At 27.3% G+C, this 15019-nt stretch overlaps 1 protein-coding gene across 1 annotated transcript; it reads right to left on the reverse strand.

Annotated features, from left to right (window-relative positions):
* Positions 1-384: 384 nt before the first annotated feature.
* Positions 385-6605, reverse strand: LOC108773933 (kynurenine/alpha-aminoadipate aminotransferase, mitochondrial). Its single transcript, XM_018539913.1, has 8 exons — positions 6442-6605; positions 5151-5316; positions 4506-4692; positions 3374-3490; positions 2654-2977; positions 2178-2304; positions 792-1000; positions 385-456 (listed from the first exon to the last, which is right to left on the reverse strand). Exons 1-8 carry the CDS (start codon positions 6512-6514, stop codon positions 385-387), a joined length of 1275 nt encoding a protein of 424 aa, XP_018395415.1. The 5' UTR covers positions 6515-6605.
* Between the last annotated feature and the right edge of the window lie 8414 nt (positions 6606-15019).

Consider the following 15019-nt stretch of genomic DNA (forward strand, 5'->3'; position numbering starts at 1 on the left):
AAGTTTAAATATTTATTTCATATTTAATATCAGTTAATGTAATTTTAAAATTTAATAATTTTTGGCATTATAAAAAAAAGTAATGAAAAAGTAACGAATGAAATGTAACGAATCGTTACATTTTAAGTAACGGTAACGGTAACGCATTACTTTTTGAAATTGATAACAAGTAACGGTAACGAGTTATTTTTTTGAGGTAACACGCACAACTCTGGAAAAAGGCTTTTTATAGCGTTCGATGGACAATATTGTGAATAAAATATCAGGTACTTTTTTGATAAAATAAACATGAGTTTTTTTTTAGAGTTTGTTTTTAGTAAAAAAAACAGCGAGAATTAATTCAAACGTCTAATACATATACTCATAATATTATAATATAAATTTTTATGTATGTATTTGAATATTGCTTTTCTTTGCTGCTTCTTCGTGTATTATTTTGGCTATTATAGATAATCCCTGAAAAAAATAAAAAAAAACATCAATATTTTAAATTTGAAACTTATATAACTGATATTTGTTTACACTATTAACTAAAAAATAAGAGAGTAAAAATATAGAAAGCGTAAAAATATTTATGTATGTTTCTACTTTTACGCATGATATTTTTTTTTTTGCAATTTATAAGAAGTATATAAAGATATATATGTTTTATGTGGATTTTCTAATTGTGAAAAAATTAATAAATTTGTACGGCATTCTTTATAATAATACATAAATTTATGAATTTGTTATATTTGTATTTGGCAGAGATTATTAATTAAAAAATTAATAATATTCAAAGTTATATATACTTTATCCATTTCTTCCAGTGAACAATAGCTGTAGCTAAGTCTCAAATGACAATCGTGTTTTAAAGGATCATAGCTGAAGGCATTGCCAGGAAGAACGAAAACGCCTTGCGGTATGCATTTATTCATCACTAAATCCATTGTATCATCCACAACTGTTACTTTAATCCAAAAAAACATTCCACCTTGCGGTATGTGCCATTCTGCTAGACCTAACAGATAACAATTTTATGTGAAAACTTTAAAGCTATTTTCGAAATTTACATATTAAAATATAAAGTGCATTGTTTATTATACATAAGCCCATATTTAGAACGCGCTTTTATCAATGAAAGCGCGCTTTTATTTCTGAAATTCTATAATATGCATAACGTAAAATAGCATGTTAGCGCGCTAACATTGCGTTGTAAGCGCGTTCTGAATACGGGCCATAGATTTTAAAAACTTTTTATTATGCTTTCTTGATCAATTTAAAAAACTAGTTTTTTTTTACAGAAAAATCAGGACTCTTTGAATAAATAAAAATGTTTTTATTTAATCAAGCGTTAGAAAAAAAATATATAATTATAATATGTTGGTGATAAGGCTCAATAAATTTAAAAATAATGAAAAAGGAAAAGGGCTACGAGCCAAAAATTCGTTAAAATATACAATTGTTAGTAAATAAAAATGGTCATTTGGTTAAAATTATTATACATAGTTTTAAAAAAATAATCGCAAATTGTTAAAACAAAACAATAATGCATGGAATTATAGAATTAAAAATATAAAAATTATATATAAAATAATAAGTGTATACTGTCACTCGCATGATATTGACATTATATTAATTTCGATACAATAGCTAGAGTCCATAAACCTTTGTGAATCGTCTAGTTATATGTCTAATTAGCTTCTTATAATATGATATTGTATCAAAGTACAATTTATAAAATGGTCCATTGTTAGACAATGCGATGAGAGCCAAATTTTAGTTGTTACTCTTGGAAGTTTAAAAATAATATTTAAAAATAATATAATATCAAATTATATATATATAATTATAATATCAAATTTTATTGGACCGTTACGGTACATTCTCATCGGTATTATACATATAATTATAGTTTTTTTAGTTTCAAGACTCTCTTAGTTTTTTCTTGTTTTCATAAAATTTTAGATTATAGAGTAGTTATTAAAACATTTATTTGAAAACTTGTAATGAGTAATAATAATTTAAGAAGAAAACATTATATTTGTAATAATTGCAAAATGGTAAAGATTAAATGATATTATATAAGGTTGAAGAAGTAATTTTTTCCGATGGAAAAATCTTCTAATTTTTCACTGTTATTTTATTGTTTTCAGAAATCTTCAACATAAAATTTTTTTAAATTAATATTAACATACCATTTAAATGTTTCTCTATCATAGTCAGCATCCCATCACGTCGCTTTTGGTAGAATTTTTGAATTTCTTTAAAATGTTGCTCAAATTCTTGCGGTCCCCAATTCTCAAAGAGTTTATAAAGAAACATCTGTAAGAGAAATTATTGAAAATAAATTTTAATGTATATTACACAAATTAATATTGTTATAATATGTAGGCATTTAATTATTATTATCGTCAAGAATTCATTAAAAAATGAAATTGTTGATAATAGAACATAGTCGTGATTTAAAAAAATTCCGTAAAACATAAAAGCCTGATAAATAAAATATTTATATAATCACATTTACATTTACAATCTGTGTATTTTATCTGTATATACACTCACGCGTACACGCGTGATATGTAAAAGAAATTATTATAATAGTATTAATCACGATAAAGCAATAATTCAAGTTAAAATACGTAAATATCAAAAGAAAAAAAATGAACTTTACCTGAGATAAAGCTGATGCGTGAAGAGTAGAAGATGTAATGTGAACAATCAACTTATTTATGATATCTTTGTGCGCTGTAGTAACACCGATGCGAAATCCAGCGCTTATCACCTTACTAAACGAATCTATTCTAATCACGCGACCATCGGTATCGAGAGAGAAAAACGACATGGGCTGTTTATCCAGATAATGAATAAAGCAGTAAGGATCATCTTCGATAATTAGAAAATTGTATTTCTGCGCCAATTCGTACACTTTTTTTCGTCGAATCTCTGACATGACTGCCCCTGTAGGATTTGCTCCTGTCGGATTGACGTAAAGTAACTATAACAAAATCAAGTCTGTATATGTAATATTATTTTAATGAAAAAACAATTTAAAGCAATATGATAGTCGTTACATAGAATAAATAAATAACATAAATATTATTAAATTAAAAATAAATGTAAAATAAAAATGTAATTTATATGAGTAAATTTATAATATAAAATAAGTGATTAAATGCATAGATGCAGGTACTAGCTCTATTTAAAATAGAGATAAAGTAATTATAAATTATTGATTTTTTAATTTGTATAGTTATATATATATTAAATTATAAAAGTAAAATAGAAAATATTTTTCACGAATAAAGATAAAAAACCGAAAATAAATAATTGCTTTCTTATTATTTTTTACATAGTTTGAAAAAAGATTTGACACAATATTTTAGTGACTCACTTTTGGCATTGTTCTACCGTCTTTAAGTCTTTGTTCACATTCTTTGGAAATTTGCTCAGGAATTAGACCATCACCATCTTGATTAATTTCTATAACATCTGGTAACAGAGGTGCTATCTATAAGTAAAAAAGAGAAAATCTTTGGAAAATTATTCTTTAAAAATAATTTATTATATGTATGTACATATATAAAAAATGTGTAAAAATTTTAAATATTTTTTAAATGTTAGAAAATATTAGGAATAAATAAGTTTCCGCCGTTTGACAAAAGATGGCGCCACCAATATGTTATGGTTAAAATTGTCTGCTGTAAAACGTCATATCGTAAGGGACGTAAGGTTGGACATCTGGCAACAACATAACCTTGAAATATTAGCGATTTTGTATCAGTATCATATATCTTTTTCCGTGTGAAAATGTCGAGTTTTTTGAGCCGAATAAGCGTCATTTGCAGGAGCTTCTTTAATTTGGAGAAATCTGCAACTGAGGCGCATTGATTGCTTGTAGAAGCAATGAGAGAAGTTGCCGTGAGTGATTTCATAAGTTTAAGAACGGTGAATTTGACATCGAAGACAAAGAACGTAGCGGAAGGCCGAACGTGTTTTTTCGACGTGGAATCCACCAATTATTAGAAAGATGAGAAAAAGTAGTGGCTAGCGATGGACAATACTTCGAATAAAAACATTATATAGATACCGTTCTTTCATAATAAATGCCAAATTTTTGATAAAAAACGGCGGAAACTTATTTATATTCCTAATAATATCATAGAATAAAATAAATACATTTTTTGTATCTATTAAATGCATTAAATTTATCATATGCAATCTGAAATTACACTATTATTTTAAATAGATCTGTATATTTTTTATATCAATTAATTTATTTTATTGTTTGATATATAAAAATAAGATCGTGGAAATTAAATACTTTACGAAATATTTAATTCCAAGATACTTTATACAAGATATACGTATTAACTTTAATTAATTTAAACGTAATAAGAGATATTAATTTTAAAGTTACATATAAATAAAATTTTTTGCGTTTTTTACTTGTATGTTTTTGCTTATATATGTTTTATTATTTATTACTTTATCAATTTATAATATTATATTTTAAAACAACATACCGCTCCGATAACACCTGTATATGTTGGAGTTTGAAGCATAACTGGATCATTCTCATCAATCAGCATTAGAAATATTTTTTCGCAAGCGTCCATAGAACCGCATGTAAACGCAACATCCCAATCATTTCGTTTTGGTGAATGCCATGTCTTTTGAAACTCCTTCCATTTTTCTAATAATGGTGCGTAACTTTGACAAGAAAAATGATAAGCATTTAATTCAGATATATTAAAATATAGATTAATTAATACAAGAAAATTTCTATATTTTTATTAAATAAATGATTAAAAAATGCTTAATTTTTATTAACAAATAATATAAAATTTTATAACTATTTTACAAAAACATGAAAAATCATTGTATATAAAATAAATATTATATCTATATAATTAATATTATATATAATTAATATAAATAATATAACATTATATACTGTATATTATGTATGCAACGTTATATGTATATAAAATAAAAAATAAAGTTGGATAAAAATAAAATTAGCTTAGAATTGACTAAAATTATTTAAAATAAATTTTTTGTTTTTAATATTTAATAAAAATTTATCTTTTATGTAACTGAAAAAAAAAATACGAAGTTTTTATATATATGTATATATATCTATATATTTATCTATTAATATTACTTACCCTTGCGAAGATCCATATTCTAAAACTGCAGCCATTTCATGTTCGTTTAGTTTTACTGAGATATCATATTTATATGCCATGGAAATATTATTGATGGGATATGTAGTGGCATTTGGCATACCGGCAGCCAGAGTTATACAGTTTGGTTTTGTTAGGTAGAGACCGGCTAATTTAAAGTTTGAAAAAATAAATAGAACAATTAATAGAACAAAAAATAAATAGAATAATGACAAATAATGTACATATTTTCTCATAATTTTACTGATTTTACATTATAAATGTCGCATATGTACTTATTGGTTTGAATATCTTTGTTAAATATTTCCAAATTTGCAGATATAATAATGAAGAATATATTTATTATAATATGTGTATATTTTCGAAAAATTTAAATATGTAACTCTATAAAATAAGAGTAGATATACTTGAAATTTTTGAAACAGTTTTCCATATGTCTCATGATTTAACTTAAAATCGAATAAGTTAATGAGAGATTATTTCGATTTTTAAACTCTCGAAAAAGGTCATTATTAAACAAAAAAACTCTTATTTTATCTTTGATTTTTAGCTGTTTCATCCACATTCGGAACTTAAAAATAAATTTATACAATATAAGAATATTTTTATATATTTGCTTGAGAGAATAGTTGCTTTCCATTTACTCCAATTCTCAAATAATTCTCACTTGTGACGTCATTACTCAGTTGAATGCGCGTTCCTTTTGCATTCTGAGAAGTGAGATTCAACTGAGTTTTTAACCTATATAATCTGCACAAGCTCGAGATCGTGCGTGCTTTATTGAGTCTCGTAGACTCACTTTAAAAGTAAGGTTATAAACCTGTGTTGTTATTTGTTAATTTTATCAAAATAAGCAAGTAGTGACGTCATCAGTCTGAGTATTTCATACTCAGCTCACTTCAGACTCAGTTTCACTTGTGTGTAAATGGAAAGCAACACTACTATGAGTCAATTCTAAACAAACGTATCGTTAAATCTTAAAATCACAAACTGTAATGCTTATAACTTAAATTTACGTAAAGTTTTTATAGACAACTTCTTGCTAGCTGTAAGATTTACGAGAAATTGTAAGTATTTAGGAACGATCGTATACTTTACGATACGCGTAAAATTACAATTCCAGTCTTAAGTTCTTACAAATCTTACAAGGACAAGTTACGAGCTTTACGAGTTTGGTTAGAATTGACTCATAAATTTTGAATAAAGAAGTATGTAACAAATGAAAATGAGTGTAATAATGAGTGTAATAATGAGTAGTAATAACTATACTTACTTAATTCTCTAATTAAATTTATTCTTCGTCTATTAGTGACTTTAGAGAAGAATTTTGTATAGTCTATGATCATCTTTATTGTGGGAGGTAACAATTTTTCTTACTTTTTTACTAAGAACTGCTGTTGTGGATATTATATCTCGAGTGATTTGTTACGTAATCTGCAGTGATAAATGTGATAACACTTTATGGCAAACGCATTAAGAACGAATAAGTAAAGTTATATTAAAGTGCAAAGATCTTTAAAAATTACTGTAAATTGAATCTGGCAGAGCGTGGCTCGCGTTATATATAGTAAAAAAGTATAAGAAAAAATAGATATATATTCTTATTATTGAAGTTGGAAGGGGAAATGTCCACTGGAGGGGCCGATTCGTCACGCTCTATCAGGCCTGTACACTATAGATACTTTGTGTTTATTCGCTTTAAAGTATTATTTAAAAATTATTGAAATATATTATAAATTATGGAAGTTTTAGTTGCATTTTAATAGTTTATAAATCTTTTTTATATAATTTTACTTTTACTTATAAAAAAGTTGTGTAACTAAATTTAATCTTACTCACCTTTAAATCTTATTAAATCTAGTGTTTAGAACCTTTAATGCATATATTGTATACAGTACTGAATTCACTGAAATATCAGGCTCTAATAAGAAATGACTCATCAAATTGATGGCGAGGCAACTATGTCTAATTGACGATTATTTTTTGTTAAGATGCGACACTGCTAGCAACATTACTTTAAAAACATATCTAGTGCATTTGCTATTATTGAAGTAAAACAAGCTTATTTATCAGTTTGATATCAAAGCTGTTTACAACATGTAAGTCTCTTATTTGATATCGTATTAAATTATATAATATGATATATAATTAATTTGTCTTGAAAATTATATAAATGTTTTAAAATAATCATGATAAAAATAAAAACCAAATAAAAATTGTGTAAACAAATGTATACGTACATATGGATATTCTCTTATATTTATTCAAATAAATAATTAAATATAAAATATTGTTTATCGTAAAATTTTTATAAATAATAATTACACAAACAATAATAAATAAAAGCTGTAAAATATTCATTATCTATAATAGTATTAGGACGCTAATAAAAACTTAATGAAAATTTATATTTTATCGCAGCTTTACACGATAGGATGTTGTTAAAGAGAAAGTAAAAATTTTGAAATACAGTCGTAACATTTATTCCAATTTATTAACATCTTGTACGTGTATGTGTATGTATGTATAATTGTATACTTGTGTGGGATAACCACGTGTATCTGTGTAAGCGTGTGTGTCACTGTTTCCACCGCTTCTGTTGTTTGTTATTTTTTTCTTTTAACATTTCGGTTAACATTTTGAATAACTTATTGTATTATGTTGCCTGATAAACGCTTCATTCGATATCGATCAATCGATCATACGCGCACAGCGCTGATCGGCAGTCAGTCGTATTTTCGATCGATCTTGAGTAAAAAAAAAGAGTTATCGACGTCGAACAGAACGTTCGGTGGATTTCGTTCCAGCGACCGACAGAACGGGGCTCATACGTTGATTGTTGACTATAAATTTATGTCATTATGTTGACTCGGTCGTTTCCTTATTTGTTCTTTTGTATTTGGCTTATTCGAGTGACGTTAATAGTCGCAAACAGTAAAAAAATCAAAGTTTATTTGCTAACAATACATTGTTCTTCCACACACATATTGCTTCTAATTAGTTTTATACAAATGTACACGAAGGAGATGCTTAGCACAGCTAAGTATCACAATATCAAGAGAAATTAAAATAAAAATGTTTTTTGACTTAAATATTTCAAAAAGTTATTTTGATATATATATTGGTTGATTTTACATTAATCATATTACTCCAATTTCTAGTTTTATTTGTAAGTTTTATTGACGCTTCTCATATATTGTTCTCATATATAGCTGTTAAATTAATAAATAAGACATTTGGTAATAAAAAATATTTTGTCTTATAAATTATCATTATGGCAGTTAATTACGTGTTAATTGTGCTACATATATACATAGCAGCGCCGTTTATTTGTATTAAATTTATTTGTTCTTCTCTTAGTTAACTCTGTCACTTTTCCATTGATATTCTATCACGTCTTTAAAAATACTTTTTGATAAAATATATTTTGTATCTATATTACAAATTACAATTGTGTGTATCTTATTAAAATAATAATTATTAAATATCTTCAGATGAAAGTGAAAGAGTTACATTTTTAACTTTTGAACGTTTTTTATTTGTTTCTTTGATTTTACCATTATATATTTATTAGGACACATAAGTATATTAGATGATACGTTTAAATTCTCTTATGAAAATAGGCCCTGCATAATTAAAATCGTTATACGTATATGTAAATAAAATATTATACATATAATTACACGTTTACATTTAATTGGATATAATATTTTTAATATCAAAGTGCGTGACATAGAAGAATTAAATTTTATAACATATGTAATTTTTTATTTCTAATTAGTGTAATCTACACTTTATACATATTATTTAAAAAATTTTTTAAAACAAAAATTAATTTAAACCATAAAATTAAAAAATAATTTCCAAGTTTATATATATGTGTGTTTATGCTTCTTATTTAAATCTATTCTTTTTAAAAAAATAACAAATGATGATATTAAAATACGGTATTAAAAACAAGCAACAATATAAAAGATGACAATATATATCAAATTATTCCATAAATTTTAAAAAAGAGAAACGTTTCGACTTTTACATAAGTCCTTTTCAATCTCATTAATATAATACATACATTAATATAAATTGTAACATTAAACCGAAATAATATGGTAAATCAGTCAAATTATTGTCCATCAAGTCAGAAATAAAAAGTAAGAAAATTGTTTCGCAAGAAATTTATCTACATCGTAATTCTAAATAAAACATTGATGCTTATTAAGAAATAAATTGAATAATTTAAATCAAAACTGAAAATATATTAAAATTACGGCAATTAGATGCTTAATATCGTATTTTAATATCATTTGTTGTTTTTTTAAAATATAACAAGCGTTACTTTTTTTTATCTATTCTTTTTATTTTAAATGCTTTTTAATTTAATTTTGTGTAGCAAAAATAAATGCTGTATGAGATCTTGACGTTCATTATATAATGAATATTCTTATGCATGTATTTTTGAAAATTATAAATTAATCGAAAAACGTATCAATAAGATTGCGACCGAAAAGTATATCAGCGTTTACGTTTGTTTCCGAATTCGTCACTCGGTGCTGAACCGCATCATTGGATTCACCACCATCCCATTGTGTCGGTCGACAGAATATTTATACCGTTTTTGAGGCCGTTCTTGCTGTACGTTAATTTTTGTTATCATTTGTCTTGCATTGTCTCATCAAGTCCAAGTCTCGTTCTCGCAATTAACACGATACGTGGAGCTATTTACAAAACGGAACACTTAACAATTGCGCCTGCGTTTAGTTTATTGCGAGCTAATTATCGAGTCGTCAGTTTTTTGTTTCTTCATTCTAACGCAATTAATGGGCGTCTGTTTATATATATATAATACGCGCATTCTCTCATCAATATAGCCTATACGTTCGCACGCACTCTCACATCACCAAATTTCAGAATTGTAACTTTTGAGGGATCTTTTTTGAGCTCTAAATTAATCATAGTAACTGAAATTTTGCTTCGAGTAATGATGTACATCAAGTCGCACGTTTGTATTCCGCTAATCAATCGTAAAACTAATGGCACTCAGAAACAATAAATGTAACACACGACATATTCTCTTTTTCTTTAAATTTGATTTTCTTAGATCTATTTAGTAAATGCATTAAAATTTTTTATATACATTTAATGTAATATTCCGATATATACAATTACATTAGTATTTTTTATCAAGTTTATTTAATGACAGAAATTTTATATTTAACTTAAGAAAAAATATAATAGACGTTTGTGTTCTTTTTCTTGTAGATATATACATTCCATAACACAATATTATAACGCATTCTGTTATTCGAAATAAAAAGAGGGATTACTTTTTTATTATTTAAATATATTTAAATATATAGAGTATAATATATTTAAATATATAGTAATGTAGATGTAATACGCGCATTATATTATAATATTAAATTTTTAATGAACTTACTAGCGTAACAAACATGCGACCCAATTTGTACACCTTTTTTTAGAGATATCATGGTAAAAGTGAGCGTCCAAACATAATCAGATACGAATCGTAAAGATGTAAAAATTTCTTTGTATAGCTATAAATAACATTTTTCTAGAAGTAAGAAGTAGAATGAAAAATTTGAGATATAGGTTTTGTGACAATGGAAATTGTTAATATTGCAAACACGTATCTAATTAAATTTAAACATAACCATTTGAATAAAACTACAGCATATAAAAGTAGAACAAATTGTTAAATTTATATAGAAAATAGATATAGTAGAATATAATAATAGAGGAGAGACACAGTATCTTTTACATAGAAGCTGAAAAAATTGTTAAAGCTTCAATTTATATTATCTGTATTTATATACAGGATGATTCATTTATAAATAAATTTACTCATATTAATTACTTCCTTAATCTAAATGCTTTGGATTAAGATAAAATTGTTTTGTTTTAAGAAATCTGTATTGTAATAACCTTATTTGTGTATATCTACGTAATGATTCACCCTGTATATATCGGGAATTATATCAGTCGTACATATTACAATAAAAAACCATAGGATATATACTAGAAATGTAAGAAATATTGAATATTTTTACATTCCTATTACTTGGAAGGGACAGAAGAATTAACCGAAATATTTTTTATAAATTTCTAAAGGTAAAATGTCGATAAAGGTAAAATTGACATTAGTTCAATATTCATTAAGCTTATTAAGCAGATGATTATGAGAATATATATATACATTTAATAGAAAGAACAAATATTAAATTAAAAAACTGCCAACTTATATGTGAACTTTACTTTGGTATTTACTTTGACATAATAAATATAATTTGTGGATGTAATATAAAAAGCAAGAAAAAAAGATGATTGTACAATAATGAAGAGAAATAATTGTTGATCGATATTACATACGATGAGATTTATAATATCATTTAAAATTTAAAATAAACAGCATTTCTAATATTTTTAAGAAATGTTTCTATTTGTTAGATTATTAATAATGAACGTTTTTAAGAAATTAATATAACGGAAAAAATGTAATATTTAAAATGAATAATTCAAGCCAAGAGAAGTTGCATAATCTTTATCAATATATGCGCAGTGAGTCTATAGGCGCGAGTTCTAGTAACAGTTTCTTATTCTTAAAAGTATCTAATGTTAAAGAGTAGAAAAATTATAAAAGTACGAAGGTCTATGATCGTTAATATAAGAGAGATTCCGTGCGGCCGCTCCACTGCGTTCTTTTTGTTTTTTCCTAACTTTGGAAAATATCTAATAGTAGTATAAAATATTATTTTTAAATAAAGCACAATTTTTTAATTAAAACAATTGGTACGATGTAACTATTTACAAAAATTGATTATAAGTAGTTTCTTCTAATTTTTGCGATACTATGTGATTAATAGAGTCTTCTTTCATTCATTTTAGATTTATTATTAAATTTTTTTTAAGAGAGCAAGAGAGTACAGAGTATAACGCACAATGCATAAGATAATAAACCAATCAAAATCTTTCATTTTCTTTTCTTTCTATAAAAAAACACATTTTGATCGCTTGATTTTCTTATGTTTTATGTATTATGCGTAAAAGTCTATGTCCCGGTCTTCAAACTCTTTAAGCAAATAACTTAAGTTATTAGAATTTAAATATTACAAAAATTTTACGACATAATATTTGCATAAATATGTTATAATGAATATTTTTAAATCTATTAATTAAAATAATCTTTCGAACGAGTTTAATCGAGGTAATAACCGAGATAATTTCCATTGTAATTATAAATACAACTTTTTTAAAATCAATAAACATTTATACTATTTGTACAATAATATGTTTTTTTGGCATTATTTTTCTTTGATTTCTAAATATTCTTTAATTAAAATTATTTTTAATACTTGACTTTGGCTAGAGATCAAAGAATTGAAAAAAGAAAATTTAAAACAAGAAAATCTGCAGATTTCATTTTAATATATTCAAGTTCTTTGCGGCGGCGGCGTCGCGCGGAAACACTCCTAACAAGGAGTCAGTATAAGGGAAGAGAGATAGAGAGGAAAATGATTGATGGGGATAGTGAGAAAGTGTATATTTTTCTAAACGATGATGGAAGAAGTGCAGCAGAAAGGCACCGAGAAAAGGTTCACGTGATTGTACGAACGTTAGATGCTAAAATCAATCGACACGAACTCGTTCTTGTACAGTCTCTAAAAACTCTCACACTCACTCTATTTATATATATATATATATATATATATATGTGTATGTATATACGTTCCGCCCGCCTAAAATTGTGCTAAACTACTTGGCACACGCACACGCACATACAATCGCGCACTCATGCATCCATTCGCGCGTATATTGTATGTATCTCCGCATAAGTTATCCTCGGCTTTTTCTGAATTTTAGATTTCAACTAGACACTGTTTGATTGTTACATTTGGCAATTCGGCAGCACTCGCGAGTTTTCAAGCTCCTTTTGTCTTACGCGACTATGGGGCGACATGCTGCACGCCATACGCCGCTGAGAATTTTACGAATTATTCCGCTAATCTGAAAAATGTTAATGAGAAATGTAATTCCTCATTTATGCGATATCGCGCGGGAATTATCTTCGGGTTGACAGTTACAACAGAAATATACGTAATGCATAGTTCTTCATACTAATGCGTGTATACACGCGGGGGACTTACGAAAGAATTTTAAATAGATTTCTTTCTCTATATCTGTTTTTAACATAAGATTTAATTGTGTTAAAAAGAAAAATGATGGGAACGTGTCTCAAAGGAAGGAATGGAACAAATTCATCAGCGCGCGTTGACGTATAGCAAAACGCACCTCGCGCGATAGTAATAATTCTGTTTTATTCTCCTACAGCCGCGTTCTAGAACTTCGCCTCTTGTGACAACTACTTTCTCACAACGTTATCATAATTCTCAAGCGAAATATCGGTTTTTATACATATATATAACAATAATTCAATAAGGCATACGATATCCAATTAGGGACTTCCCCTTATTTATCACGAAACTTTTACGTGTGTTCCTTGAAGTTTGGACATCTCTCGCTATCTCTCTCTCTTTCCCTTTTTACCCCTCCAGAAGAAACTTTCTTGTAATCTCTTAGGTCCGCAAAAGTTGACGTTTTTTTTTTTTTGCCTAATGGCCGAGAGTATAACGGATAGCCGCATATAAATTACTAGAGGGAATTACATGGATCCGTAGTTTCATATAGTCATCCGACTATAGGTATATACATTCTCTCCGTATTTCGTGTCTTGTTTTGCGGCTTGTTAAATTCGTACCTCTCCGGGGCGAAGTTTGGAACGCAGCCAACGTAATATAAAGTCTCATATCTTCACGTAGACGACGCGTCAGAGTCTCGCCTTCTCTCCGTTCATTGTCGATCGGCGAGGGCGAGTCGCTGTCGTATACGCCTCAACGTAACGTAATGTGTAACGCAACGTGTATGTACACTTATCTAAAAGTAACGGTCGCAGCACTGCGTGCGTGGCCTATTACATTATATTTCTTCTCTTTTTCTCTTTTTTTTTTATTCCCGATATAATAATTTCTCGGCTCGTCTCTTATTTGTCTACTATACAAATTCTTGGCTAGAATAACGGTAGGTAGTCCTCGTGCGTTCACTTTTCTTTTATGTAAATGTGTTTTACTGTATTTTCTGTTTTTTATTCGTTTATCATCGTGTGCCTGGAGGGGCTGACCGGCAGTGATGTTAGCCTCCGTGGAAAAGTCTCCAGATGTAGACGTAGATAGAGGCATTATATGGCTCGTCTGGTTGAACTACGTTTTACCTTTTATCGAAAATAGACACAAGTTGCTCTTATCAACGATAAATAATCTCGTCTATTATACATCTTTTTTATTATACATCGTTTTGTTCTTTACACCGACGCGCTCTAATATTTTAATACATTCGACTTTCTACACCCAGCGAGATTCTCGTCAGCTAATATCACTGAATTAACGGAAACGGAAATAGAATTGAAACAATTTTACTTAATCTTGCTCTTATATATTTCTTTCAAGTATTTTACTTTTTCTTTAAATCAGATACAGGCCTGATTATAGGGATTTTGTTTTCATGGAATATCCGATCGATTGATATTCCAATCTGGATACAAATTTATCAAACAACTTTGCCGAAAAGACCGATAAAATAGATCATCTCGCAAAAAATATAGCAATCAGAAAACTTGGGCAACTTTTGGTTCGCTGAGATCGTTTACGGCAATCGTTCTGTTTTCCGGCTCCCCTCCATCGAGCACGGTAATTATCTATCGCACGCACAAGAGGGTTATAGACACGTACACGTACACCCAAAACTTTACAGAGCTTACAAGATTATACAAATAGAAATAC

This window comes from Cyphomyrmex costatus, unplaced genomic scaffold, assembly GCF_001594065.2.
Source record: "Cyphomyrmex costatus isolate MS0001 unplaced genomic scaffold, Ccosl1.0 scaffold229, whole genome shotgun sequence".
Lineage (NCBI taxonomy): Eukaryota > Metazoa > Arthropoda > Insecta > Hymenoptera > Formicidae > Cyphomyrmex > Cyphomyrmex costatus.

Excerpts from the sequence above, each read along its gene's own strand:
- LOC108773933 (XM_018539913.1), bottom strand. The coding sequence starts at position 6,514 with ATGATCATAGACTATACAAAATTCTTCTCTAAAGTCACTAATAGACGA. Across the intron at positions 4,693-5,150 it reads GAATATGGATCTTCGCAAGG|TTACGCACCATTATTAGAAA; the intron begins GTAAGTAATATT and ends TTCTTGTCAAAG. Across the intron at positions 2,978-3,373 it reads ACGGTAGAACAATGCCAAAA|TTACTTTACGTCAATCCGAC; the intron begins GTGAGTCACTAA and ends ATTTTGTTATAG.